The following is a 25,242-nucleotide window of genomic DNA, read 5'->3' as shown; positions in this document are numbered from 1 at the left end:
CAATGGGGAGGTTGGTGCTGAGCTGCTCAACACCGAAGCTCCATGGGGAAGGGAAGGCACTGAAACCCTCGATGCCGACACCAAACCCTCAGAACCAACACCGAGCGAGCTACAACTCCGACAACCCTCTGGCACTGAAGTAGTGGGGGCTGAGGAACTCAAGGCCATGGTCGGCATCAAAGAAACCAACAATGTCGATGCCAGCCCCTCGACACCAGGAATTCCAGCATCAGAAAGGCCCAAAGCCCCAGGGCTTGGGAAAAGAGGACACCCTGAAAGGGGCCTGGAAAGGACTCCTAGTAGGGATGGGGTGGGAAGGACTCCCAGCTGGATCGGTGCCCACATGAATGGTCCCATCAAGTGATCCACTTTTCTCTCTGAGAAACTATGGGATGACCCAGCAGAAGAAGCCACAGAAGCAGGCATGGAATGGTGCCTGGGCGAGAACCTAGGCTGAGGAAAGATAACCTAGGCCTAATCTTAGGAGAAGGTTCACCAGCAGCAGGGAAAGAAGTCAGTCAGTCTCCGCTTAACCGGGAGCTTGTCATTGCCTTTAGAATTTCTCTCCCACTGCCTTCTTGTCCATGTTCCTGCTTTTGCTCTTGGGCGACTTACCAGGAGGTTGAGTCCCTGCGCCTACACCATTAGACATAGGTAATAAACCATTTAATATCAACTTGTTTCTCCTGTCAACCAGGGTACGAGAAGAAAACCCTGCACAAATAGAGCACCCAGTGTCTAGGTAAGGAGCACCTAAACATACTACACACAATGGGTAACCATCCGAGGGTAGGAGTTTATGTCCACACCCAGTACAGTTTTTAAATCCTGCACCCTTCTCAGACTTGTCAGCCATGATATATAGACTGGAAAGGGGAACCTACCAAAGAGAATTATAATATAAATTCGCTCTACACAGAATTTGAAGGGTAGGGGAAAGTTCAGAAAGCTACAGGAAAAAAGTACAGTTTTGTACCTACCATAAATGTAGATGTTCGAAGATCCACATTGCTGCAGTCCTTACACTTGGGTAGTCCGCTGTCCTCGGTCGGCCCGAATATCAAAGTATAAGGCTGACGTCGGTCAAGGCGCATTTGACTGACATCAGGACGTCAGGGTACAAATGCGCATGACCGACGTCATATCCTCAGTCTTTTCTTGCCCCAGATGTCAGAAGACCCTAAAAGGTCAAAACCAAAAGACAGCAAACAACCAACCCACCACCCTTGCACTAACTATATGTACAATATATACAAAATACACAATATGTACAACCCAACCCACACAACCACCTCTAACTACAGAGGGGAAGGAGGGAGGGTAAATTGGACTGCAGCAATGTGGATCTTCGAACATCTACATTTATGGTAGGTACAAAACTGTACTATGTTCTTCATCTCACATTGCTGCAGTCCTTACACTTGGGTAGAATCCCAAAGCAGAGGTAAGGGAGGATGGCTAACTACAAGGAAGCAGGAGCTGCCAAGATGCCCTGCAAAACAGCAGTGGCAAAACCAGCCCTGGATTTAGAGTAAAGTGGCAGGTGATAATGCCTAGAGAAAGTATGCACTGAACTCCAAGTAGCTGCCTCCAAAATATCCTTGGTTGCCACTCCCCTCAAAAAAGCTGTTGAAGTGGCAGTAGCCCTAGTGGAATGAGGCCTAATCCCAGCTGGAATCTCCTTGCCATGATGGGAATAACAGAAAGCAATGCAAAACCCAATCCACTTAGGAATAGTTTGTTTTGACACAGGCTTGCCCTGAGAACTCAAAGCAAAAGAAACAAACAACTGCTGAGACTGCCTTATCCCTTTAGTTCTGTCCAAATAATATCGCAACTGCCTGTGTACATCTAAAGTGTGCAAAATCTTTTCCCCTTTATTTTGGGGATTTGCATAAAAAGTAGGCAAATGAATAGTTTGGTTTAAAGCCACACTAGAAACCACCTTAGGCATAAAGGAAGGATTAGTACGTAATGATACCCTATCCTTATGGAAAATCAAGAAAGGCTCAACCGCCATAAGGGCCTGCAATTCAGAAACCCTTCTTGCAGAGGTAATTGCCAACAAAAAAGCAGTCTTCCATGACAAATATTTCAACTCAGAAGTAGCTGCAGGCTCAAAAGGTTGTAGAGTGAGTTTCTCCAACACAAAATTGAGATCCCAAGCAGGAGTAGGAGCTCTTCGTGGGTCTTATATTCTTTGCCCCTCTAAGAAATTGCTTGAACAAAGGATGAGAAAACAATGGTGGGTCACAATCATAGTGAGCGAAATTGCTGCAGCATGAACCTTAATAGAAGAGAAAGACAAACCTTTGTCCAGTAACTCAGTAAGATATTGAAGAGCCACACTCAAATTAGGCTCAGAAACATCAAAATCTTTGCTGCACTCCAAAATAAAAATCTCTTCCATTTATCTGCGTACACTTTCCTTGTACTAGGCCTTCTAGCTTCCAAAATCACATTCAAAACTTGTTGTGGAAGTTGAGACCCTCTATGGTTCAAAACAGAATATGCCAAGCTGTTAGGTGAAGAGAGTGAAGTTTGACATTGAGCAAATGGCTGTCCTCCTGTGACAACAGGTGTGGAATCAAGGCAAAGGCCATGGAGGCTTCCGTACCAGACTTCTCAGTAATGGGTACCAGTGCTGTCGAGGCCAATCTGGAGCTATTAAAATCATCCTTGGCTTGTCTTGTCTGACCTTTAGAAGTACCTTTGGGAGGAGAGGCAGAGGTGGAAAGGCATACACATGAAGATTGCTCCAATTGAAAGAAAGAGCATCCACTTTCCAAGCTGTGGGATGAAACCTTTAAAACTTTGGCAGCTGATGGTTTAGAGGAGAAGCGAACAGATCTATGTCTGGAGTTCCCCATGACACTGTCAATTTCTGAAACACATGAGGATCCAATTTCCACTCGTGGGGATCCATAATTCGTCTGCTCAACACATCTGCTAAGGAGTTCTGTGCTCCTGGCAGAAACCTTGCCTGAAGACTGAGTTGTAAACTGAGAGCAGTCTCCCACAAAATCATTGCTTGCCTGCATAGAGGATAAGAATCGTTCCCCTTGCTTGTTGATGTACCACATGACAGTTGTGTTGTCTGTTAGAATCAACACCTGCCCTGGAAGAAGTAAATCCTTGAAAGCTATTAATGCAAACTGGACTGCTAACATCTCCTTTAGATCGATATGTAGATGTTGTAGTCTGGCAGGCCACTTGTCTTGTATCCACTTTCCATTTAGATGAGCTCCCCAAGCTTTGTCTGAGGCATCTGTCGTTAAAATCTGACTCGCCTCTGGCGGGTCACAGAGAGTCCCTTGTTTAGGTGACATTCCTGAGCCCACCACAAAAATTCCTTTTGAATGCAAGGTATTATTTGAATGACAGTGTCTAGATCCTGGCAGTGCTGTGTCCATACATTTTGAGATACCATTGTAGCTTCCTCATATGCAGTTTGGCATTGGGAAGCACCAGAATACAAGATGCCATGAACCCTAAGGCTTGAAGGACTGTCCTTGCAGTCAGCCCGGACTGATGAGATAGCTGATGGAAGTAAAGGGATAGACTCTTTTGTTTGTCCGGGGTTAAAAGGCCATCTGGGATGCTGTATTCAGTCTCACACCCAGAAAGCACATGTCTTGAGAGGGTACTAGACTGGACTTTATTTCGTTCACAGAATACCCTAGGCATCTTAGCACTGCTATCACATATTCCAAATGATGAAGAAGCTCTTCCTTCCTTGAGCCAGAATCAGGCAGTCGTCCAAATAAGGATAGATCTGTATTCCTTTCAGCCTGAAGAAAGCTATCACTGGAGCCAGAACTTTGTGAACACTCTGGGCAGTAGATAAGCCAAAGGGCAATGCAGAGAACTGATAGTGAAAAGTCCCAGCTCGGCATGATACTTCCTGCAACTTAGTCTGATAGGAACATGAAGGTAAGCCTCCTTGAGATCCAAAGTTACCATCCAATGATCTTTGCCCAGCAGAGGCAAAAGCTGTTGTAACGTCAACATTTTGAACTTGGGAATGTCCAGATAAGTGTTGAGGATAGATAGATCCAAAATTGGTCTCCACGTGTTCCCCTTATTTGGTACTAGGAACAGGCGAGAATAAAATCCTAGGCCCACTTCTGGCATAGGGACCGGCTGTATGGCCCCTAGTTGAAGAAACAGAGAAATTTGCTTGTGAGCCTCTATTCTTTGTTGAGGAGGAACGTCTGGCATGCCTCTGAAAGGAGGCAAGGTATGGAAATAAAACCTGTAACCTTGGTGTATGATATCCAATACCCATTTGTCTTGGGTAATTAAACTCAATTTTCTTTGAAAAGTGCCAACCTTCCTCCCAAAGGTGCCGCCAGGCGAGAAGGCTCTGGCAGCTGAAAGGTAGGTCATTGGGTCTGTTTACGAAAGGACTGACCCCTGCCCTCACCTGAAGACTGTGCAGGAGAACTCCCTGTTCTAGGCCTGAAAGAGCCCTGAGCTCTGCCCCTACCACGTCTAGATCTACCCCTAGACTGGGAATCATAAGAAGGATACGTCCACCCTTTAGCAGGCCAATTTCTGCTAAACTTTGGAGGCTGAACCTGCAAAAAATCTTTAACAGTCTGCATAGACTTAGCTTTGTCTTCCATTTTCTTTAAAACTGCCACAACAGGAGGACCAAACAACACATCAGATTGTAAAGGAGCATCTAAAATCCTTGTTTTAACATGCTCAGACAAATTTTGATCCCTTAGCCAGGCGTGCCTGCGAAGAACTGACCCAGTGGCAGCCACCTAGGCGAGGCCTGTACAGCATCAAAACCACATTGCAAAGAATGCTTACCCACCTGTTCAGAAACATGTACTAAATCTTGCAACTCTTTACAATCAATACCTACTGCCAGAGCATCAACCTTAGACTTTAATTGTGAAAGGAGATAGTTTTGGTATTTTAACATGTGAAACTGGCAATTCAAAGCCCTCATAGCAAGAGTGGAAGAAGTATAAACTTTCTTTCCCCATCTATCCAAGGCCCTAGCCTCTTTGTCTGCAGGAACCGGATTCTTAACAACAGAAGCCTTAACACCTTTAGGCCCCTGGCTAACAGTGTCTGGGTCTGCCCTAGGACTCTTAAAAAGATACTTATGAGCTTCAGGCACCCTGTAATACCTATCCGGCTTAACAGGAGCAGGAGGCAAAGAATCAGGATTAAGAGAAGCTTCTGTAAAAACATCTTCCACTACATCCAAAACAGGAGGTATAGCCAAAGGCCTATGCTGGGGTAAAAACAAAAATTCCCTAAGCCTTTTCCTGGAATCAGAGAAGTCCTGACCTTCCCACTTAAAATGCTCCCTCATGGAATGGAGAGTTTCTGAAAAAGAAAAATCCTCAGGAGGAGAAGCAGAAGGAGTAGAATCATCCACATCAGAATCAGAATAAGGAGAGTACTCCTGCAAGTCTTCAGCCGAAGACTCTGACACATCTGAAGCCTGCTCAAAACCCCCCAGCTCAGGCTCCACCCTAGGCCTCTTATCAGGAGGGGGCATAGAACCCCTAATCAAAGTAATCAAATCTTCTGCCATTTTAAGCATATGCTTCTTGGGCACAGTACCTGAAGAGCTAGGGGTAACACCAACTGAAGCTAAACCTGGCCTGCCCCTGGGAGAAGCCTTAGAAACAGAAGGAGAGGGCCTAGCCACCCTAGGAAGGGAGGGAGTATAGTAACCTGAGAAGCCCCTCAGCTTGACTTGCCTCCTGAGAGGCCACATCTTGCAATACTAAAGTCTCACCCTGGGAACACAAAGAAACCTCCGGTGGAGCCACCGGCTCCACCGACACCTCTAAAGAACCGGCGTCCGGTACAGGCGGGTCTTCTAGCCTAGGCTTAACTGCTTTGGCCTTGCACTTCTTGAAGAAGCGGCCGGAGCATCCGGCGGCATTTTATAATTGCACCGCTTCCCAAAGACTAACCTTGCACAATCCAACCTCCTCTTTATAGTGCGTTTATTAAATCTAGCACAAGAGCGACAGCCAACAACGTCGTGCTCAGGCCCTAAGCAAGGAATACACAAAGTATGATAATCTCTATGCGGTATCTGTTTCCCACAAGAAATGCAATTATTGACTTTTTCTGACATCCGGTAAATCACTGAGGCAAGAAAAACTAAAATATTCCCCAATGGGGTACTTAGCCAACTTTGAACTCGGTCTGAAACTTCGAAATCGAAAAATCTCAGAACGCCAACCGGCACTTGCAATGCTGCTTCTGCATCGGACCATGCGGCAAAAAAGACTGAGGATATGACGTTGGTCATGCGCATTTGTACCCTGACGTCCTGATGTCAGTCAAATGCGCCTTGACCGACGTCAGCCTTATACTTTGATATTCGGGCCGACCGAGGACAGCGGACTACCCAAGTGTAAGGACTGCAGCAATGTGAGATGAAGAACATCTTTAAACAGCATCGGAGTACCAAGAAATCCCAACACTAGGCGAAAAAAACGTACAAGATGGAGCTCAGACGACTCACTTGCAGCTGGAACGGCAGCAAACGAGATCTGAGGTAGTGAAGGAGAGAGGGCATTATGGTTAGGGGAGGAGCTCAGTTTCAGCACCGTAGCTTGGATATGGCTGGCTTGACACCATTCTCAATGGCTAGACCCACAGGCTGAAGATCAAACGAAGACAACAATGTCAGATCTTGAGCTTATAACAAGAAATAATAGTAATCAGCAAAAAATTTAAGGGGTTCTTTTATTTCATCGTTTCTTCTGTGAACTCATCTGCTAGGACTGAAATTCTGCACAGTAATGATTGGTTACTTAATCTGTTAAATAAGATAAATTTGGTAAAAAAAGAAAATAGTCAAAATGAGTGAGAAACTCGTTAGCCTGTTTGGCTTGGAGAGGTTTAAGGATCTTTTCTAGCTGCGTTGACCTAGCGGCTGGTGCCTAAACAACTCAATAGGATTGTTTTAATAAAGGCTGCTGTTTTTGGACATATTGAACTATTGTGGCATTTGTCTCAAAAGTGGAATATCATTGCTGCAGGTTTTGGGTCCTGATTAGCCGTGCAGAGTTATTAAAATAAGTAAATAATCAGTCTCCAGTTCAAAATAATCAGGTGAATTTGAATGAAGAGTCCATAATATAAAATACTCACCGACATCCTCAACAAAGGGGGTGAGGCAGAGCCAGGAGTATAGAGATGTTGCTTCCTAACATCTTGGTCAATTAGTCCATAGCCACAAAGGGAGCCAATTACTGATTCAGAGGATGTCTATAACTTAAGCCTTTCCTTGAAGTCACCACAAAGCAATCCACTAGAGAGGACAAAACTCTATCAAGGAGGTCCCACTGGAAGCATGGCATCACTGTGCAAAACTGTTCCCTCATTGGGGAACTACATGACTGCACCACTACTATCATAAATCAATCCAGTCTCTTCAAATTGATGTGGGGAAGGTTTTTTTTTAAATGATCTTAATCCCAATCCCTCTGTAGCTGATGTAGGCATTTGCATCACACATAATCTTACAACCCCGTCCCGTTAAGAATATATTCTTCACTCACAATGCCAGTGAAGGGTAACAAACAGCTCTACACCACCAAGGCCACATCCGTGATCTCTGTTGCTTTCTGGTATCAGATCTCTGACCACTGGTGGCACAGCAAACAGGAACTGCCTTTCCCCTCCCCCAACACACAAGAAGGGCAGGCCAGGGTGCCCTCTCTCCCAATGTGAAAACAGAAACTCAGAGAAGGCCAGTAGACTTTTGTGTTTATGGGTACATTTCAATAACTGGCTAGTAAGTGCACTGCCTGGATGCCAGGAAAAAAGAAATGCAAAGCACCTGGAAAAAAAAAAACAGCTACAAAAAGTGAGGAAGAAAAACCGACTGGGGAAAGATCTACAGCTGTTCAGCAAAAAGCAATGCAACCTCCAGACATGACTTCCAGTAACCTACAGGAAAATATAAGGCAACTGCAAACAGACCTGGTTAAAATAAATGTAACACTGAAAGACTACATCAACACAAACAAAAGACTGGAAAAATGGAAGAAGCTTTAAAAAGATATTCTGATGACGTTATAAAGCTGCAAAAGTGAGAGGTTGTAATGAAGAAAAGGCTGGTTGAATATGAGACTGCTCAGGAAGAGATGTTTCAAAAATAACAGGGGACACAGCACATAGGGAAAACCTAAGATTTTCAACTATACCGGAGAAGATGGAAGGAACAGACTGCATGAATTTTACGAAACCACAAATAAGTAATTTGACTGATATTCCACAGCAGTCGTTAGTTGAAATGGCACAGCATGTGTATGTTCCAAACCTGGCTGTAAGAAAGCAACCTAGACCTTTAATAGTAAAGATGCAATCTTACCAACAGAAGGAGCTGATTCTGACAAAACTGTGGCAGAAGGACAAAATATAATAATGAAATAAAAATGAGACACTGCCACTTTCCCACCTACCTGCTGAAAAGAGAGGAATTTAAGGAATGGGTAAATGGAGATTACTCAGGAGCTATTTGAAAGGATAGAAATTACTTCTGAAAACATAGCTAGGGAGTGGGATAAAATTAAGGTGGAGTTTAAAAACAGGGTGGAAATGAAAGGAAGCTATGGGTAAGAAGTAACAGCAATTATTTAGAGGGAATGACAAATGTTAAAGTATTGCAGAATAAGGGGAATCTCAAAGAACAAGAAGAGGATCAACTGCAGAATGCCAAGCAGAAAATAAAGGATTACTTTGATAACATACACAAGATTAAGAAGATTGCTGTTAAGCAACTGTTTTTTATAAACAGCTGAAGCCAAAACAAACTAGCGAAACAATGCTTCGGAACACAAAGAGCTTCTCCAGCCAAGTAGTTCCTTAACGCAATTTTTATTTTTTCTTACAAAGCAATAGCAGCGTTTTCGCTACTCTAACAAGGTAGCTTCTTCAGAGGAAGTTTAGCCCCATTAGTCTTGCACATAGGTCAGGCATATTTTTATCAACCAAAAAGTGAAGTTGTGAATAGCAATTAATAAAGAGATAAAGGACTTTATCTGGGAGGGTAAGACAACAAGAGTCAAGTGGGGTAAGCTAATTTTTCCAGTAGAAAAGGTAAATTGGGATTACTCAATTTGAAGGGGTATTCCAGAGTTACACAGTTAAGGCCCCTATACATAGCACAAACAGGAAACTATAATTCAAAGTGGAAAGGGGATGATGATTATGACAATGAAATGGGGGGAAGCTCAAGAATTTTTTTATTTATTTTTATTTATTTATTTTATTTTACATTTGTTAACTGGGAAAGTCCGACTGGATACAGGCCCACTTTCAGCGGAGGCCCGGGGAAAAAAGCTCCAAATGTATAAAAACAAGTGTAATTTGTACAGTGTACAGTGAAATTATTACAGTGAGTTATAGGTTCATAGGTTCATACTAGGCCATCTGCCCTAGGGCATTTATAAGCCTAGCCCAAAGTTTTTGTGGCTTTCACCACCCCTTAAGTTTGAAGGATACTATGCCCATTATTTTGCCGTGCCTCTGTCCAGCAGTGACACTGAGGTGATCCCTGGGGTAAACCTGCGATCTCCCATCCATTGGTCAAGATTTCTCTTGAACAAAGCCAGCGAGGTGCTCTGCCTCACATGTACTGGGATTTTGTTCCACAGCATAGGGAGTCTCTGGGTGATGAATCTGTCCCTCCAGCACATCCTATTTATAACCGTGTTAAGGTTTAAGTCTCTTGCTCTTGTAGTTCTGATGGATTTGGACTTTATGAGGTGGAGCATGTTCATTAATTCCGGGTTGGACATGCCCTTGTATGTCAGGCACAGGTCACCTCTGAGCAGACGGTATGCGACTGAATAGAGCTGGAGTTCCTTCAGTTGGGCAGCATAAGACATATTTTTGAGACCCTTTATCCTTTTGGTGAGGAACTTTTGGGGCCTTTCCAATTGCTGCAGGTGTCGGGTAAGATACATTCCGAATGGGGCATTGTACTCTATCATTGGTCTGATGAGTGATGAGTACAGGGGAACAATGACCTCCCTTGATCTAGATGTGAATCCCTTCATGATCAGGTGGGCAATGTAGAACGTCTTCCTAACTACTTTGGCAACGTGAGTGTCTAACGAAAGGTTGCTGTCAACCTGGGTCCCCAGATCCCGGATAACCTCTTCTGTGCTTAGTGGATTGCCACCTATATGGTAGCTAGGGGTAACCTTGTTTTTCCCGAAGGATATGACTATGCATTTTTTGGCGTTTAACTTTAGGCCATGGCTCTGGCACCAGTTATCCGTTTTTATGAGAACCTTCTGAAGGATATCTGTGTCTGATGTGTTTTCAACTATGGCGCCCAGCTTGCAGTCATCTGCAAACTTTGTCAGCCATAATCCTCCTGTGTTTGCCTGTACTTCTGAAAAGTAGATGCCAAACAAGAGGGGGCCCAGAACTGAGCCCTGTGGGACAACACTTGTGACCGGCTTGGAGTCTGACATGGCGCCAGCAACTCTGACCCTGTGGGTTCTGTCACTTAGCCAGTTTGCAACCCATCTTGTGACGTATGGGTTTACATTTAAGCTGGTGAGTTTTTCAATGATACCCGAGTGGGGTATTGTGTCAAAAGCTTTTGCAAGGTCAAGGTAGGCTGTGTGGACTGCCTTGCCCTCATCAATGGCCTTGGTGACTGTTTCGAAAAAGTCAACTAAGTTTAAAAGGCATGATCTGCCCTTGACAAAGCCAAACTGGGTTGGATCCAATGTCTGTAAGTCCCCTATGTCTTTATTTATGAGTTCCATTATGATCCTCTCCATAGCTTTGCAAACCAGGCTTAAGCTGATGGGGCGGTAATTTCCAGGGTCAGTGGAGGCACCGCCTTTGTGAAGTGGGACCACAATTGCTGTACGCCACTCCTTGGGTACGTATCCTGAGGTGAGGCTAAGATTAAACAGCTGCCCTAACTGCAGGTTTAATTCCTCATTGAGTTCGTGGAGCACACAACCAGGGACACCATCTGGTCCCATAGATGCTGTGTTTTTCGCCTTGGAGAGAGCAGTTTTCACCTGAGCATTTGAGATGTTTGGGGGGCTACAATCCGCTGGTATAGATATCTCTCCTTTTGGGGGGGAGGGGGGGGGAGAAATTTGCACTGAACCTGTCACAGCCAGTATGTTGGCAATGTTTGTTGGTTCAGTGATTTTTACATCATTTTGAACTAATTCTGAGCATATCTGGGAGTTTCCTCCCAGGTTCCTAACATAGCTAAAAAAGGCCTTATGATTGTCTTTTGAGTCCTTGACTTTTCTCTCAAAATTTGCCTTGGATGATTTTATGAGTGATCGTAGTTTTTTTATTTATAATGATCAGGGGTGTCTACCCTTTTAAGGATTTTGCTCTATCTTGTAGTAGCTTTCTCCTTTTATTGTAGAGCTTGTTTATGGCTGGGGTCCACCAGACTGGGCGCTTGCCTTTGGTGCAAAGAGTCTTTGTTTTGTTTGGGATTGCCTGATCCATGCAGTCCTGGAGGTGCTGGTAGAAGGCATTTGTAAGTGATTCAGCGGCTTGAGTAATGGTTTCCGCTGGCTCGGGGGCCTTGAAAGAAACCACACCAGTCTTAAGAAGTGTGAAGTCGGCTTTTGAGAAGTTCTTCACTGTGGTCTTTTTTATCTGGGGTGGGGGCGGGATGTGGACTTCCAGTGAGATTAGTTTATGATCTGATCTCACCAATGAGAGGTATACTTCCGGTGTTGAGCATTGTGTCCCCATGTTCGTGATGATGAGATCTAGTATGTTTTCTCCTCTTGTGGGGATGGTGACTAGTTGTTCCATGGCATTAGAGTTTATGAACTCTAGGAACCTTTGGGCTAGAGTGTTGGGGCTTGAGTAATGATCCCAGTCTATATTCGGATAGTTGAAATCACCTAATATGATGGTGTTTGGAGATACATTTATCCCCTCCAGTGTTTTCAGGAAAGCTGTGTGAGGTTCCTGAGTTTGAGAGGGTGGCCTGTAACATGCTACAAATTGCAGAGCAGTCTTGCCTACGGTTAATTGCATCTGGATGGTCTCCGATGCCTCATGCGTTGCCACCAACCTGGAGGTGTGGGTATCCTTGATGAATATGGATACCCCCCCCCCTCCTTTCTTGGTGTGGTCTGAATTTTGGGGCTGGAACGCATGATATGAGGTAAAACCTGATAGTGCCGGGGTGCTCTCAGGAGCCTTGAACCAGGTTTCAGTCACAGCACAGACATCGATGTTCTCCATACTGAGAAGGGCTTCGAGTGCGTGCATCTTGAGGTTGAGACTTCTGGCATTGAGCAGCATTGCCCTTATTTTTTTTTTCTTTTTTGTGTTCTAAGGTGGTAGGTTTAGAATTTGAGCCTTGCCTAAAAAAGGCACTATGGGGGTGGCAAGAGCCTTTGCCAATATCCGGAAGCCTAGGGGTGACAGGTGCAAGCCGTCCCTTGCGAAGCAGTGTGGCTTGTCCAGCATGTCATCCCAGGCAGACAGACATTGGAACCCCTTTGAATGACACCAGAGATTAAGCCAATTATTAAAGCTGATCATCTTGTCTCTGTATTGTGGCATCATTCCTGGTGAAGGTAGGATACTGCTCAAGGTCAGGGTCATACCTGCCTGGGCTACATAATCAGAGAGCTCCTCTATGTCTCTTTTCATGTAGTCCAGGGAGGTACGTCTCAGGTCATTCACACCAGCATGGACAATGACCGAGTCATACTTGTACTTGCTGTTGAGTGACCTGAGTGCTTGCGTTATGTCTGTGTACATGAGGCAATTGTAACATTGCCTCAATATTCCCAGATTCACCAGCTGAGCAGGAGAGGACGCTAGCAACTGACCCCTCGACATGCTAGAAGGAAAAGACAAAAACTTTATGTAAACTGATTAATTATCACAAACAGATTTGTTTAACAATATGTACACACAGGTACATGTTTTTCTCACATACACACAGCAAAGGTTGGAAGCAAGTAGCTGACAAAGAAATAGTTAAAGCTTTCATCTGAAAAAGGAAAACACGTATACTAAGGTGGTTATCATACATGGTGTAGTGTTAACTTTAAATCTTTCCAGTAGGTGGGTGATATACAGAATTTTAAACGGAGTCAAGAGTTTTATTTTTGTTGTGAGGTTCTCATTTATGAATTATGTTTGAGTGGGGGTCAGTCAGGGTTTGTACAGGGACAAAGCCACTGCATTTTTAGGTATTTCCTAAGGGATGTTTTGAACTGGGATAAGGAGGGGTCAGTGGTGAGTTCAGTAGGAAACAAGGAGAGACTGGGATTCTGGATGCAGATCTTTAAGGGGAATAAAAATAATCATACAGAATATATCTATAAAGTTGCAGAAAGTATCCTAAGAACTAAGCCAACACGGGAATGCGGAAAGGAGATTCTGACAATAGGGAAGAATGCAATTAGGGATATAGACAACAGGCAAGAGGGGGCTAGAATTTACTAGAGAAAACTGGCAATGGTACCAAGGTATTGGTAGCAAATAACTAGAGAGGGAAATATAATCGAATGGGTAGATGCCAATAATTTATTTAGACTGCAGGTTACAGATTGCCTTCCCTATCAAGGGGTGATAACAGATTATAGTTAAAGAGAAAGGGGGGTACTAAATGAAAGACCAGCACTGGTAGAGTTTTTAGTAGAAACTAGAACAGAAGCTGCCATTAAAAAGGAATAATTAGTAGAGCATATAAATTACTGCATGATAACTATAAGAATCAATCAGAGGAGTTTAGAATGGATTGGGAAGAGAAGTTGGATAAACAATTCACAAATAAACAATGGGATATATGTATGTCTCCCAAATATGCAACAAAATCTAGAAGGTTTAGGATTTTTGTTTGGAAATGTTTATATGCATATTTTATACCCCAAGAAGGCTCCAAAGAATTTGACACCAAATGTTGAAGGTATACTGGGAAGAAAGAGGTAATTTGGAACATATATTTTCTGGGAATGAGGTGAGTTGGCAAGCTTTAGGGATTCCCTGAGGGATGCACTGTTAAGAGATGTTGGGTGGGCGGACTGGTGTGTCCAGGAAGATGAGGATACAGAATTGGAATTGCCTAGACATGGTAAGGACTTGCTGGGTCTAATTATGGTGGCTTCCATACCTCTCAATCTCTTAGAGCAAGAAATCTGGACAAAGTCATAAATAAAAGTGGGACAAAGGCCAAAAATAGGGGCAGTTTTTAAATATTACTCTTACAAACTTAGAAAGTAGACAGAATAACAGATTTTGCATTAGCATGGATTTTATGAAGGGTATACAGTCAAACTCAAATGTCTGCCATTATTTTCTAATTTCAATCTTTAATGACTTGTCACTAATTTGCCAGAAAACCACAATTTTATGAAAAATGGACCAAAAATATGAGGCAAAAATCTGTACAGTTGAGAGGTATGCTGGCTGCAAAAAAAAAAAACAATTAGTAGAAAACTGAAATCAAAATCTAAACCAACTATACTGGAGTAGTGAATATAGTAAGAGATCAAACAACTTTAGAAAAGGGTAGGAGCAAACTACTTAGGCAAACTGGGACTTGTGGGAACAATACATACAGGGGAGGAATGAAGTCTAAAAGAAGACAGGAGTTAAATAATGAGCTATGTAATGTTTGACTGAAATGATGGGTAAATGATAAGTGATGTATAATGTTTGCAGCTGTGAGTGTGTCAGTATGGTTTGTGATGTAAAATGCTAGCAACTAGGATTGTGTCAGTGTGGTTTGTTTTCATTTATATAAATGTATGACTGCCTGTGTCACAAGTGATGGTTTAATAAAAATGTTTCTTGTTTAAAAAAGGGGGGGGGGGCAAGAATTGAATAATTTATGTAATTTTGCTTACTACAGGATATATAACAATATATGTGAAGTAAAATGTTTGTAAACGTGAACTTGTTAGTACAATTTGATTGCTTTTATATAAAAGTGAATTTATCTATGTCACAAGTGCAAATTAATAAAGATGTTTATGGAAAAAAAAAGAAGGGCAGGACAGTTAGAACTGCCGACACCTCTTTTTCCTTTTCAGCTCCTCCAGTTCCTAGACTTGCTTATCAAACATGTGTTGCAGGCACAGCTTTATTGCTCTGTGGCAATAATTTCTCTAATTGCCTGTGTTTCTTAAGAAAATCCAATCTGTGTTGCAAACTAAAGGGTCACTCGCCATATAGTGTACTTGTATAAGAAATTCTGTAGGGTCAATAATTCCCTTTTGGAATACAAAAAGTGCAATACTGCAAAGCACTCCTCTTTTGACACCACCATCAAATGAAAAATTTCATTATGTAAATGAAGCCAGTCTATAAGACAAGAAACAAAATCTATGGGTAAAGAAACAAAGAGAGGAAAAAAAGGATAGCAAATAATGTACCTGTTTCTGTAGTTTTGGCTCCTTTAGGGTGATGAACACGAAGCTGTAGATGAAGAATTTCAATGATTTCTTCCTTCAAGGAATCCTGGGGTCTGCTGTAGACCCAAATATAAAGCAGTGTTGGGATGATTTCTTCTCCTAATCTGCAGACCCTGATACGACTGTTTATTGCAGAGACATTAAGAAAGGCATTAAGAGCAGCCAGGATATGACCAAGAGCAGCTGATATCTTCTCCATCCTGAAATAATGAGATAAACTCCAGATGAAAATGAAAAAGCAGACACACTCTGTCCAGTACTTTCACAGGTTGGCAAAGTTACTGGATGTCCAAACAAGCCAGTTTTTGATGATATTTCTCAGTCAGTAATCTTTTTTAACTTTTTTTTTCAGATGTACAACAATATTATACTTGTGTAGTACAACAAAAAGTTGTCCTTTCAAAATAATTGCAACGGCTAAAAATGAACTGGCAAATGTCTCACTAGCTCTACTAAAACACAAACTAAGAGACAAAAACTAGAACTGAAATGTCCTATCCTCTAATCTGCTAAAAAGAAGTGCCTATCTGATTATTAAACCAACTGAGAACTGAAACAAAGATGTGAATCTGACAACAGGCTGCAAAACTTGCAAGCTTTCATCACATCACCCGCCTAAAACTCACAATTTTATTCATCTAAAGATAGTCTTTTGAGATGACACTCTTCTTGTGCCTAGGAAAAAAAATATTCTGCCATCATGAAAAGGTAGTAATACATAACTTTTACATGAAAACACACAGTTTAAAGTCACCACAGTGGATACTTGTCTTGATCTAGAGAAGTAAGGCCTTAATGGTCTGCTATGTGAAAATGCTTCCAGCTCTTAAGCAGAGTTTCACTTTACCACTACATAAACCACATTTCCATTATCCTTTTCATAGCCGTGAATCTAATCAAGTGTCAAATAAACCTTCAAACACAAACATTAGATGGCTAGCAGACGTAAATTACAGTGGGAATAGTACACACACCACAAACAAATCACCGACATAATACACAAACTTAACATTATCCATCTTATTAATATCGACCAGACCAAACTCCTCTTCAAATCACTTTACCCTTGACTGTGTATGAAACTCTGTAGAGCAGAGACACAAAAAAATAAAAATGCTCGCATCAGTACAAAAAAGTAATCCTTTCCCCATGAAAACTACCTGGTCTTTTAAAAGGATCACTCGCTGTAAATTCTCATACAAGTATTCAAACTCTTCAAAAAATTAATCATCATGAACCGAGAGATCTCATTCTCAAGTACGCCGACATGCAGCTAATACTAACTTAGCTCAATAAATGACAGATCAATACCAAAGAAACATTCCTCCCACTTTGTGCATAAAGATTTAGTGGAAATCTGTACATGGCTAACTAAGTTCTTTAAATTAAGCTAAAAGAACGCAAGCAATATTTCATTTGTGTGATTCCACAACACTTAATCTAGCACTAAAGAAGCTGTAGAAAGTACAGTTGTGTACACATACCATTAATGTAGATGTTCGAGTGTATTCACTGTTGCAGTCATTACATTTGGATAATCTGCTGGCAGGTTGCCCTCAGTCGGCCTGATTAACAAAGACTTGGGTCCTGTATCGGTTGCTGTCCCTTCTTCCATGACGTCAGGTTGTCAGGGGTATAAAACATGCAGCCGACGCCATTACATCAGTTTTTCTTGCCCCAGATGTCAGGTACCCCCCAAATGGGGAGCAAAATATAGAAGTAATTATAAACACAAAAATATATACCTCCAAACAAAAGCAAATACACCAAAAAAGGCTTTTAAGTGTAGAAAAATAAAGGAGAGGCATAGTAAGAGAAAAAAACAGGGGGCTGGAGGGAGAGTAACCAGGACTGCAACAGTGAATACACTCGAACATCTACATTTATGGTACGTGTACACAACTGTACTATGTTCTTCGTGTTTCACTGCTGTAGTCATTACATTTGGGTAGATTCCCAAAGCTAAGGTTGGGAGGATGGATTTATACAGTATTAGGACTGGCTATAAGGACCCTGCAAAACAGCAGTGGCAAAGACAGCTCTGGATTTAGACAAAACTGCTAAGTGATAGTGGTGAAAGTATGAACTGAACTCTAGGTAGCAGCTTCTAGAATATCTCTGGTAGGAACACCTCTGAGAAAGCCAGTAGAAGTAGATGCAGCCCTGGTGGAATGGGATCTGATCCCCTTGGGGGATAGGTTTTCCATGGTGCTTATAGCAGAAATGAATGAAATGGCTTATCCATTTGGAAAAGGTTTGCTTTAAAATAGCCTTTCCCTCTGCCCCCTGCAGCAAATGCTACCAGCAGTTGTTCAGATTTTCTTTGAGATTTAGTCCTGTCCAAGTAAAATCTAAGTTGCCTGTGTACATCTAATGAATGCAGAATCCGCTCCCTTTTGTTCTGTGGATTAGGAAAGAAAGCTGGTAAATGAATGGACTGATTAAGAGCCACACTGGATACCACCTAGGATGGGTTGGTCCTAAGTGACACTTTGTCCGCATGAAAGATGATGAAAGGCTCCACTGCCATAAGGGCCTGTAATTCAGAAATCCTTCTAGCCAAAGTGATTGCTAAAAGGAAAGCTGTTTTCCAGGAAAGGAATTTTATGTCTGCAGTAGCAGCTGGCTCGAAAGGAGGTAGAGTGAGGTTTTCCAATACAAAGTTAAGGTCCCAGGCAGGGGTTGGAGCTCTCCTGGGCGGCCTTAAGTTTTTGGCCCCTCTGAGATACTGCTTTAAAAGAGGATGAGAGAAGAGGGGGATTCTGTGTTGTAATGAGCTGAAATGGCCGAGTCATAGATTTTTATGGAAGAAAAAGATATGCCCTTGTGAAGCATCTCAGTTAAGTATTGCAAAATCTGAGGTAAATTGGGCACTGCTGTAGTCATCCCTTGAGATTGATTCCAGGCACAAAATCTTTTCCATTTGTCAGCATAAGATTTTCTGGTACTAGGTCTTCTCGCCTCCAAAATGGCATCCATCACAGGTTTGCTGAGGGATGCTAAGGGGGGAATTTAAGTGATTAGCCAAGCTGCAAGATACAAAGTTTGGAGCTGAGGGTGCATAATTTGGTTGTTCTGTTGAGACAGTAAGGAAGGTGTCTGAGACAGGTGCCATGGCGAAAGTTGTGACAGACTACGCAGGGGTGAGTACCAGTGTTGGCGAGGCCAGTCTGGAGCAAGCAAAATCATCTTTGGTTTGTCCTGTTTGATTTTTAGTAGAACTTTGGAGAGCAAAGGCAGAGGGGGAAAAGCATAGACTGACAGGTTTTTCCAGCTGAAGGACAGAGCATCCACTTTCCAGGCTGTTTTGTGAGGAGTTCTTCTGCAAAATTTGTCCAACTGGTAGTTCTGGGGTGAGGCAGAGAGATCTATGTCCGGGCTCCCCCATTTGCATGCCAACATGTTGAAAATCCGTGGTTCCAGTTTCCATTTGTGTGGGTCCATGAGATTTCTGCTTAGATCGTCTGCCAAAATATTCAGCTTTCCTGGCAGGAACTGGGCTTGTAGTTGTACTTGATAGCTCAAGGCCGTGTTCCACACTGCCATGGCTTGTCTGCAAGGGGGTAAGAATGTGAACCCCCCCACTTGTTTATGTACCACATAACTGTGGTGTTTTCCGTCGTTACCATTAGTTGACCTGGATGAAGGTAGTCCTTGAAGGCTGTCAGTGCTTTCTGTACAGCTAGCATTTCTGTTTGATTGATATGAAGGTGCATTTGATTCAAGCGCCATTTGCCCTGAATGCACTTCCCTGCCAGATGAGCCCCCATGCATAGTCTGATGAGTCTGTAGTTAGGGTTTGGGCGGCAGGGGGTAGTGTGAATGGCAGTCCCTTGTTTTGGTGGCAGGCCTCTGCCCACCATAGGAACTCTAGTTGCAGGCAAGGTATGACAGGATTGTTTCCAGGCTGTGAGAATGTTGACTCCATAAACTTTTTAAGTACCACTGAAGTTTCCTCATATGCAGTGTTGCATATGGAATTAGAAGAATGCAGGAGGCCATGAACCCTTGCAGTACTTGTTCTTGCTGATAACAGAGTTTTTGTGGCCACCTGCTTGAAGTAAGTCACCAACTAAATTTGCTTTTCTGGCGTAAGGTAAGCCATCTGGGCAGTTGTATTCAAGCTTGCACCCAGGAATGTTATTTTTTGAGAGGGTACTAGTTGTGATTTCTTTTCGTTTATGGTGTACCCTAGACAAATTAGAACCCTTTTTACAAAGCCAGATGTTTTAGAAGAATGGCTTTGTTTTCTGCCTGAATTAGACAATCATCCAGGTATGGATATATTTGAATATTTCTTTGCCTGCAAAATGCAATTACTGGAGCCAGGCATTTTGTAAAGACCCTGGGCGCAGTAGATAAGTCAAAGGGCAGTGCAGAGAACTGATAATGCAAAAAGCCTGCTTTGAAGCGAAGGTATCATATGCAAGATTCCCTGATTGGGATATGCAGGTATGCCTCTTTTAGATCTAGAGTTGCTAACCAGGCATCTTTGCCTAGCATAGGAAGTAACTGGTGAAGAGTCAGCATCTTGAATTTTGGAATGTCCAGGAAAGTGCTTAGAGTAGACAAGTCCAGAAAAGTGCTTAGAGTAGACAAGTCCAGAATTGGACACCATGATTTGTCTTTTCTGGGTACCAGGAAAAGTGTGGAATAGAAACCTTGTTCCTTTTCCCCTTCTGGTACTAGTTGAAAAGCCCCCATGTTTAAGAGAGAAAGTACTTGTTTCTGAGCCTCTGCCCACTGACTTAGGGCAGGGTTGGCCATCCGCTTGGAGCTGGCAACGTGTGGAAATGAAATATGTATCCTTGGGACACTATATTTAAAACCCATTTGTCCTGGGTTATAAGTTGCCAGTTTTTTGCATGAAGTGCCAGTTTTCCCTCCAAAGGGGCGGCTAAAAGGTAAGTGCTTGGTAATTCTAAAGGAAAGTCATTGATACTGTTTACCATAGGGAGGTGTCTTGTTGTTTCCAGATTTGCAAGAGGAGGCACCTCATTGCTTAGTTCTGAAAGTCCTTTGGGACTGAAACTTGGTGCTTTTGGCATGTCTGGGTCTGTCTTGAGTGGCTCTGGAAAGAACTGGAAAGGACCAGTTCTTAGTAGGCCAGTGCCTACTAAATCTTGGAGGTTGAACTTGTAAGAAATCTTTTACAGACTGCATAGATTTAGCCTGATCTTCCATCTTTTTTAGAACTTCTTCAGCCTTATTGCCAAACAGACGGTCCTGCTGCAAAGGAGCATCCAACAATTTTGCTTTTAACATGATCAGGCAGAGATTGCTCCTTAAGCCAAGCATGCTTTCTAAGCACAGACCCAGTAACAGCAGCCCTGCAAAAGGCCTCCAAAGAATCAAAACCACATTGCAAAGAATGTTTTCCAACTTGTTCAGCTGAATGCAATACATCCTGTACATCTTTATTTTCCAGACAGTCAGAAACCAACACCATTTTCTGTTTAAGCAGTCCCATGATATGCTGCTGATATTTTAGCATATGAAATTGACAGTTTAAAGCCCTGAGTGCCAAGGTTGCAGAAGTATAAACCTTTTTTCCCTATCTATCCAGCGCCCTGGAGTCTCTATCAGAAGGGGTAGGATTTTTAGCAGAAGAAGCCTTAATGCCCTCGGGCCCGTGAGAAATGGTTTCAGGGTCTGCAACAGGATTTTTGAAAAGGAATTTGTGGGAATCAGGAACCCTGTAGTATCTGTCTGGCTTACAAGGGGCTGGAGGCAGGGAATCAGGGGCCATACTGGATTCTGAAAACACACCAACAATGTCTAGTACACGAGGTATAGCCAAAGGCCTATGCTAAGGAAGAAGAAAATCCCTAAGCCTCTTTTTGGATTCAGAAAAATCCTGACTTTCCCCAGTGGAAATGTTCCCTTAAGGTATGTAAAGTTTCCTGAAAAGAAAAATCCTCAGGGGGAGAAGCAGAAGGAATGGAATCCTCTGCAGAGTCCTCATATGTAGATATAGACAAATCCTGTTCATTAGAAGAGTCAGAAGAAATAGAATCCTGTTCAGAAGATTCATAGTCGAGTTCAGTCCTAGGCCTCTTTGAAGGTGGGGGTTGGCTACCCCTGATTAGAGCAATTAAATCTTCAGCCATTTTGATCACTTGTTTTTTAGGCATAGGGGCCTGCACATGTGGCCTAGGCGTCAGTTTTTTAGACATAGATCGAGATTTTGGCCTTAATATTGAAGATGACGTCGGTTTAATATACAAATCTGTAGGCCTGAATACACCCTCAGAAGCTGGTGCCTGCACAGCAGCTCCACACCCATCCAAGGTAGAGACATCCGTGGGTTCCATAATTGAAGCATCTCGCGGCATACCGGACACTGAATGGGTCTCAGAGGCCTGCGAATCAGAAGTAGCGGGTATCAGGGGCTGCGAAAGTGCCTCACTGAGTAAGGTCAAACTGGCGACTGGCTTAGGAGAAGCGTCGTTGGCAGTTTTGAACCTCAACGGCCTGTCTCTGTCTTTTTCTTTGTATTTTTTAGGTATCCCAGTAGTTGGATTGCTAACCGACGTCATTTCTGGATAACTAAACCGTGATCCAAAATATTTAGAAGCAAAAATGTACCGACGACGGACAGTGCGTTGATTAAATAAAGCACAGAACCGACAGCAAGGTACGTCGTGGTCAGGGCCTAGGCAAGGAATACAATACAAGTGAAAATCCTTATGAGGTATTTGCTTCCCACAAGTAATACAATTATTAACTTTTACTGACATCGGTAAGAAGCAAGAAAAAGTTTCCCCAACAGGGTACTTAGCTTTTTAATTGAAGACTTTGGTTCTGAAACACAATCACGAAAATGTTAGGAGTCGGCCAACTGGCACTTGTGAACTGCTTCTGCTTCGGGTACCGCACAGCAAGAAAGACTGATGTAATGGCATCGGCTGTATGTTTTATACCCCTGATGACCTGACGTCATGAAAGAAGGGACAGCAACCAACGCAGGACCCAAGACATTGCTAATCAGGCCAACTGAGGGCAACCTGCCAGCAGATTACCCAAATGTAATGACTGCAACAGTGAAACACGAAGAACACCTTCGGTTCAAATAACAAAAACAATACAGGCAAATCAGCAAAAGTACATCTTCTCATAACTCAAAAGCCTTTGAGAAGACATGTATGGCTATCTGCCATGAATGGATGCACTCCTACTACTGCTGCTAACAAAGTTTAAAGTCTTAACAATGGATGACTGATGAGTAATCTTAGTATCGTCGGTAAAGGCCAGAATTACAGAAAAAAACAGAGTTTGTGGGAGTCTTTGTGCGGATTTCCCCTTCTTAGAGGACATCGGCTAAGAAAACAAGCAATAACCAAAGCTCAAGCAATAAAGATTTCCCAGATGGGGTACTTAACTTCAGACATCTGAAGACGAAGACAGGAGAGCGAAGAAATTGATCTGACATTCGCCTGCGGCGGCAAAGTTCTGAGGTCTGTATGTGAAGATGTCACATTTAAGGCCCCTGGTTTATGGCCCTGCATGCAACATCCCATGCACTAGCCGCTACCAGGCTTGAGGTTTTGCATAGGAGCAGACGTACGGGTCACCTGAAGTGGAGGATCCCACAGAAAGAATAAGCAAACAGAAAGCGATAGAAGAGTCCTAAGTGAAAGACCTGCTCTGGCAGAGTCAAGTATAGAATAGAAGCTGTTGTTAAAAAGGAAAAGTTAGCAGGACACAAAATATTTTTTGTCAACTATAAAAATCAATAACAGGAGGATAGAAAAGACTTAGAGGAGAGTCTAAAAGAAAATTTACAAAGAAACAATGGGAGGTTATTTGTATTGGTTCCAAAGTATGCCAAAATCTAGAAGGTTTGTGATTATTGCTTGGGGACTAATGCAAAGGTATAATACCCCAAGAGACTTTAGATAATTTTTCCTCAAATAGCAAATGCTGGAAGAGTGAAGGGAAAAAGACAGTTGACGGAACATGTTTTTGGGATTGTAGTGAGTTGGCAGATTTTAAAAAATTCCTTGCAGAGTACTCTGTCAGCAAATGGCTATAACTAAGGAAATGATTCTTCTGTGCTGGGACACAGGATCTGAATCCCCAAGACATAGTAAGGCTTTGTTAAGTTTAATTCTGTTGGCTGCCAAAAAGCAATTACTAGAACATGTAAATCCGAATCTAAACCAACTACAATTGAAGTACTTACTACTGTAAAGGAGATAAAAGAAATGGAGGTGGGATTTTTAGAAAAGGGAAGAAGCAAATTAAATAGAATCAAATTAATTTGTGGGAACACTTTATGCAGAATAATCTTCACAATGAAGACAAGAGATTTAAGGGAAGGCAGAAATTGAGCAATTTATGTAATGATGAAGTAAATGACAATTGCTAAGAAGAAAGAAAAAAGTGTAATCTATAATTATGAAAATGCTAATATAGTAAGTTTTCTATTAATGTTTGCCTGCCTACATCTTAAGGGATAATTTAATAAAGGTTGTTAAAGGACAAACAGTCTGTACTATAAATAAAATTCACATCATAAAAAACATTGCTAGTTAAGACCATTAACATTTCAACTATTACATGAACTTACAACTGTATAAAGAAAGCAGCAGCACTAACAAACACTAAGCAAGCTGCCTCAGTTAAGTTATTTGGTAAACTACATCTGAAAACAAAGAATTACATTTAATTAAGGTATTTATTACAGCTAATTGGTGGTGTTTACCTTATATGTAGAAGGGACAAGAAAATTGAAAACAGAGAATGATTTGTTACTACTTTATCTTTCAATTATTATTCATATCATTTATTTTCTTGCTTGCTCAGAGTATGACTTGAGAATGAGCAATCCAGAATCTGGTCCTCGTCTGACCACAGAGCTTACCTCCCATCAGTGCTCTACTGATCAAGTCATTCTCCCTGGGAAAAAGTTATACAGTTCATTCATTCCTTGAGGGTGAGGGCTGAGCAAACTGGGAGTTGTGCAGTCATTCATAAGGAGGCTGTAGGGTTTCTCTTTTAAGGCCATCTCTCCTTGTGCATGTTCATCAGCAATGGGTGTTTGCGAGGCACGGCCATGAATTTAAGTGATAAACATAATCAAATCTTGCCAGTTGTAGACAGGCATCTCTCAAAATCAGCAGTCTCTATCTGGGATACGACCACAGGGGGATATAGCTTCAGCTCATGCACCCCCACCCCCCAATAGTGTTAAACAGGCTTAACCTTCCTCGTTCATCTTCGAACTCATGCCAGCTCCAACAACCACTCAAGTTCCTAGCTGAACTTATGTTGCCCCAAGTGATAGTTAGGGCTTTATCCCGCTATTCTAATGCAGAAGGCAAAAACATCTTGGAATTTGAGAAGGAACACAGAAATTACTTAGCAGAGCCAATTTTATAGAAATGAAATGCAAGAAAGGTGTTTTCATTTAACTTTTAGAATGTGAGCACTGGGTGGGAGAGCTGAAAAATGCATCTTTTTCTGCACTGTCCAAATACTTTCTGGTAAGATTAGCAGATACTACACTACCCTCAGGCTCACTCCACTCCCCTACTCCCTTTCTCACCCACACCTGTTTACCTGAGATTTATACTATAGTCTTACTGACCTCAACCTCCTACAAGACTCAAACTTCCTGTCTAAATCCTCCAATCCACTCTCACATCTCTTATTACAGAAACTCCTATATTTAACAACATTATCCCCTTTCCATCTAAATCCTACTAATTACTTATTTACCAGTCTCTTCACTCTAACTAATCTAATTTTGTTAAACCAATGAACAAAATCCCAAATTCCATCCTACTTTATAACCCTATCACCT

The 25,242-nt window shown here is 42.3% G+C and overlaps 1 protein-coding gene across 3 annotated transcripts in view; it reads right to left on the bottom strand.

The window, feature by feature from the left end:
• ATM (ATM serine/threonine kinase) overlaps window positions 1–25,242 on the bottom strand; it is a 3,174,581-nt gene that overhangs the window by 2,882,053 nt on the left and 267,286 nt on the right. For all 3 annotated transcript variants that reach the window (XM_044072618.1, XM_044072619.1, XM_044072620.1), the window contains one exon: window positions 15,396–15,634. In XM_044072618.1, coding sequence (XP_043928553.1) covers window positions 15,396–15,634 — 239 coding nt within the window. The remainder of the gene's footprint in view (window positions 1–15,395; window positions 15,635–25,242) is intronic.

This window comes from Protopterus annectens, chromosome 5.part0, assembly GCF_019279795.1.
Source record: "Protopterus annectens isolate FY-2018-M chromosome 5.part0, PAN1.0, whole genome shotgun sequence".
In the NCBI taxonomy this organism is placed as follows: Eukaryota; Metazoa; Chordata; order Ceratodontiformes; family Protopteridae; genus Protopterus; species Protopterus annectens.
The sequence above is the reverse complement of the archived record's forward strand: the minus strand, read 5'-3'. Positions and strand labels throughout refer to the sequence as shown.